The 4,852-nt window shown below is 41.2% G+C and overlaps 1 protein-coding gene across 5 annotated transcripts in view; it reads left to right on the top strand.

The window, feature by feature from the left end:
• Positions 1 to 4,852, top strand: part of ankrd13b (ankyrin repeat domain 13B) — a 50,288-nt gene that overhangs the window by 1,602 nt on the left and 43,834 nt on the right. The window contains exons 1-2 of one of the 5 annotated variants that reach the window (XM_026192435.1): positions 240 to 921; positions 1,024 to 1,169. In XM_026192435.1, the coding sequence (XP_026048220.1) occupies positions 1,062 to 1,169 (108 nt within the window). In that variant the 5' untranslated portion in view covers positions 240 to 921; positions 1,024 to 1,061. Of the gene's footprint in view, positions 1 to 238; positions 1,170 to 4,852 lie in introns of those variants that run through there. The other 4 variants (XM_026192436.1, XM_026192439.1, XM_026192434.1 and 1 more) reach the window with 4 other exon arrangements.

The following is a 4,852-nucleotide window of genomic DNA, read 5'->3' as shown; positions in this document are numbered from 1 at the left end:
CTCTCTCTCTCTCTCTCTCTCTCTCTCTCTCTCTCTCTCTCTCTCTCTCACACACACACACACACACACACACACACACACACACACACACCATCCCGACAACTTAGGACAGGGAGGGACAGGGCGTGATGATAACCTTATGTTCTTAAAAGTGAGGTGGTTTCTGTAGAATGGGACTTAATCACAATCTAAAATTCATGCTGACAGAAAAGTTACTAGATGTTAATCAGATATTGGATATAAGAAACACATTGCTCCATTTAAGCAGAAGTATCGCGATCACCCAACCTTCAATGGCTGAGCAGCTTTAGCAGTCAAATGAAACATTAAAGTGCTATTGATTTATTGGATTTATCTGTTTCATTTTTCTGTCGTGTCGACATGAAAATAATGCAGAATAAGAGTAGAGGAACTGAAAAAAATCAAGAAGGTAGGCTTTCATTTCAACTTTGATGAATTTTGTCTTTTGCTGTCATGTCGTGCGCTCCCCAGCCTTCTCCACAGTACGCCCACACCTCCTTTATAACACTCCTATGCTATGTGGGCCTGGTTCACTTTAAACGCATCATTTCGATTTCTTTTTTCTTTTTCACAAGGCATGTGTTTTATCAGAGCCCTGACAGCGGATTGGCTGAGTATGCGCCCATTTCATTGCAGCTTGTCAATGCATCTTTCTCAGTCACCACCGGATGGGAGGAGAGGAGGATAGACGCGTTAGAGTAGGCAGGGGAGAAAGAGAGCGAGGAAGAGAAAGCGAGAGGAGGAGGAACGGGTAGATAAGGAATAAAGGTGTAACCCAATCTACTGACACAATCAAGGGAGGGCTTTTTCCCCCCTTATCTTTATTTCTAAATGATTTCATGGGGCTTTGGCGTTTATTCTAAGCAGAGCGAGCAGGGAGCCATTCACTGTTTCTGACGCGTAAGGTTGCCCCTACACGCCTTTGGGCATCACCGCTGATGCAGGATGATAGGATTAATTGTATAGCGTAAATCTGTGACAAAGTATTCTTGCGATCCACAGTGAAGAAAGAGGAGGAGGAGGCAAACTATGATCCGAGGATGATTTCTGCTAAGAAAACTCCGGAGAAGAGTCGTTATCCTATCCACTATCTGGTGTGGCACAACAAACACCGACAACTGGAGAAGGAGCTTGCAAGGAACGAGCAGGTGAGACGGTGAGGGGGGTGGAAAGGCGATCAAACATATTTTTTTCGTTCCATATATAGAGCTATTTTACAGGCGATTATTAGGTATGTCGATCCATAGCTGTAGATAGTGGCGGAGAAGCTGCCATCCACGGACCACCTTATTCAAGAACCTTGCCGGTATTAACGCAGTTAATTGCTATAGGGTGGAGGGTGACACTTGTGGACCGTATCGTGCTCTCGAGTCTGTGATATTTTCTTATTGCCATTCATTTTGTAAACCACAGTGTGTCACAACAGGCTATACATGTCAGGTCTGTGCTGCGCATAGGTACTGGAAATACCCAGCCTCCCTGTAATGTAAATATGTATAGGAAGTTGTGTCAGGAGTTTATTCCTGAAAAAAAGGAAAATCAAAGTGAAACCTCATGGGGTTGAAATGTGTGTGTGTGTGTGTGTGTGTGTGTGTGTGTGTGTGTGTGTGTGTGTGTGTGTGTGTGTGTGTGTGTGTGTGTGTGTGTGTTTAAGCAGCTTTATTGTTATCTACTCAAAAGTGTAGGCTCTCCACCTTCCCACCAGCACCTAAACCCTTTGTGAGTGGGTGAGACAATGCAGATACTGTAGCATGTGGGCGAACAGTTGCCAGCGACCACAGTAAATACAGTAATAGAACCATTAAGATACACTATGGTCTCCAAATATGAGACATACAGTAATGGATGGATATTTGTCACAGCGGTAAAAAGGAAGGGACCAGATAACACGATAAGAATAACACGGTGTGTCATGTGAACAGATGCTTGTGAATTCAAACAAATACAGAGGAGAACTGCTTGCATCTTGCTCAAGCCATCATATTTCTACACGTGTGTGCACACATTTACGCACACTTGCCTACGCATGCACACCCTCACCTTCATGTGGTTATAAAATCATAACCTGGGGAGCCATTTCTTTAGACCAAAAATGGTCAGCTGTCAGTTCACCACAGTTCCCTGCATTTACAGTAACAGATTGTGGGAATGACATGTTACATTTAAATCCTCACCATAATAATAACTATTGCAAAACACATGGCACACCTCGCAGTTAAGAGGCTCTAAGAACAGACCTCTCATAGTCAAGTCAGGGCTAGAGGTGACATAGTCACTGCGTTTCATGCATAGAGGAGATGAAAATGAATCATGTGAGCTCTTGAGGCGGAGGAGACAAAAACTTTTCAAACCCTGGCTGCTGGCTGAGGGCTTAATTAAAACTGGAAGGGCACTCACTCTGAGAAAGCGCTCTTCATTCTTAGTCAATGCACTATCTTGCAATTTTAAAGAATCTGCTCCAAAAATGTAACAGGCCGTCAATGCTCCACTTCTTATTATGACGATTATTCAAACTCTACAGAGAAAACATACCTAGCCAAACATGTGCAGTCGAGTAGGTGTTCACTCAAAAACTGGATTAGTTGCTAACCTGGGAGAGTGTCTCATATTTTCAAATGTCAAGATTTATACATTTAAAGCAAAGGTGTGCATCTTCAGTCAGTAGCTACACTTGCAGGGTCTCTTAAACAATGAAAGTGTCAGTGGGCCATTGATTGGTTGGTTTCACACTCAGAAATGCCCTAACAAATATTGGATGGATTGTATTGGATAGACTGCGTTACACGTAAGTGCAGAGCAGTTGTTCATGGTCCCCTGAAGATGAATCTCATTGCATTAAGTATTCCTGCTAACTGGGAAACGCTGGGAAATTTAAGGTGACGCAGTGAGAATCATTACAACAACCCAGTCGCGGGAAGGACTACAAACATTTTATCCATTTCCTGAAAGAGACACATCTGCCTTTCAAGCATCTCACTGTTGTAATGTATAATAATGGAATTTCTAATGGCCAATGTCAAGCAACACAGGTAGATGCTGACCTGCTCGCACCTTTTTATGAAAGTAGCTCGCTAATGATATACCTCTAGCTTGTAATTATTAACTGTCTTTGCATTACTTCTGTACTTTGTGCGTCCCTCCCTCGTGCCTATAATTCGGCAACAGTAGGCAGCTCGTATAGTTTATACCATATATTATTATTGTATTTATTTTGCCACCATCTAAGTGTGTTAATGAAGTATTAAATATTAACACATTACTTTACTGTAGCTAATATTTCACATCACGGTCAGTAAACAGAAACTTCTGGCCAGGTTTGGTTTACACAGGCTCAATAAATTTGCCCTCATAGCTCCATAGTAATTCATTTTTCAGGAACTCTTGTATCCATAAATATTTTATAATGCAAATTTTTATTCCTCTTCTGCTGTGCATTGGAACCTCCTACTTTTTTTCTTTTTTTTCTTTTTAAACTAATCCAACCAGATCGTCTGCTACTTGTTTTTACTGCATTAGAGCAAACAAAGTGCTAAATGTGCAAATGAACTTTAGTAAATAAGCACAGCTGATCATCTTCCAGTTGCAAGTTATTTTTATTGCACTTTATTTCAGTTACAGTACACTGGGCAATGTCTACCAACTGTCATTATGCACCCTAGGTGTATATGAAATTTAAAACAGTGGTAAGATTACAGTCTGTTTTCTCTCCTTGCTTATATTAGAATATAACTTTAAAGATATTTCCAAGAACATAATGATTTTTTTCCCACATATTCCTTGCATTTTCCCTGCCAGCACCAGGTGTGTTTTCTCAGAGTCTAAAGCTCAACGTGTATGTGGTGACAGGTCGCAAACTACAGCAAAATGTCTCTTCATGTGATTGTATGCTCATGTGGATTATGTTATACAATCCTGCAAACCTTTTCCTCGTTTTATAAACCAATGTCAGCTTTAAGAATTAGCATTATATCCATGAACTCATTTGTGATGCATTACTTGGTATGCTTTATACAATCAACTCCTAGAACCCAGTTGCAGTACTTGTGTTGCCGCCTAAACTAGGACAGCCTGCATGCAGCAAGCTTGGACTCTCAGCTTCTAGCAGTCACAAACCTGTGAAACACTCAAGCGAGCACATTAGTGATGTTGATCTCAGGTGTCGGGAAGTATTCTAGATAGCTGTGGCACTTCCACGGGAGGGGACAAAACAGGACTTTTAAAAATTTTGTCTTTTTTTGTAATAACTGCAGACAGCGATGGAGGTTGAATACTTCAAGTTAACTTTATATTCATTTTTCCCAAACTTCTAAAATCCCTGCCTGAGTAAACTTGAGCCCAAGGTTGCCTAGTCTGTCCGAGACCTACTTGGCCTGCCCTGCTGCTCAAAAGCAGGACACTGTTTGAGATTTATTGGCGTGTACTTTGATTTCCATGCTCAGATATGGAATATTGCTGAAGTGAAAATCAAGGCCACTAACCTACTTTTGCTCACTGGCCTAGTGTGATAGTTTCCAGCTAGGGCAACCAAATGAGAGGAAACACAGAGGAGGAAACATAAGTGTTTGACCAAAAAAACAAAAAAAAAGTGTGAATGTAAAGATATAGGTAGTAGGTTAAATCTTGTATGCACTGCACTTTGGAGAGCAGATCTGCTGAAAACCAATTTTATACAGTAACTTTCTCACACTGTAGTAGCGGGCTCTAGCTGCAGTAAGCCACCAGAAATTGCCGGAATGATTGCGGATTTCAAGATTTGTGTGTGTGACATCAGACAGATAACAAAAAAATAATATACCTTGGTCAAACATGCATGATAAACCCAATGATTCTT

This window comes from Astatotilapia calliptera, chromosome 14, assembly GCF_900246225.1.
Source record: "Astatotilapia calliptera chromosome 14, fAstCal1.2, whole genome shotgun sequence".
In the NCBI taxonomy this organism is placed as follows: Eukaryota; Metazoa; Chordata; class Actinopteri; order Cichliformes; family Cichlidae; genus Astatotilapia; species Astatotilapia calliptera.
This window is presented reverse-complemented; position numbering and strand designations above follow the sequence as displayed.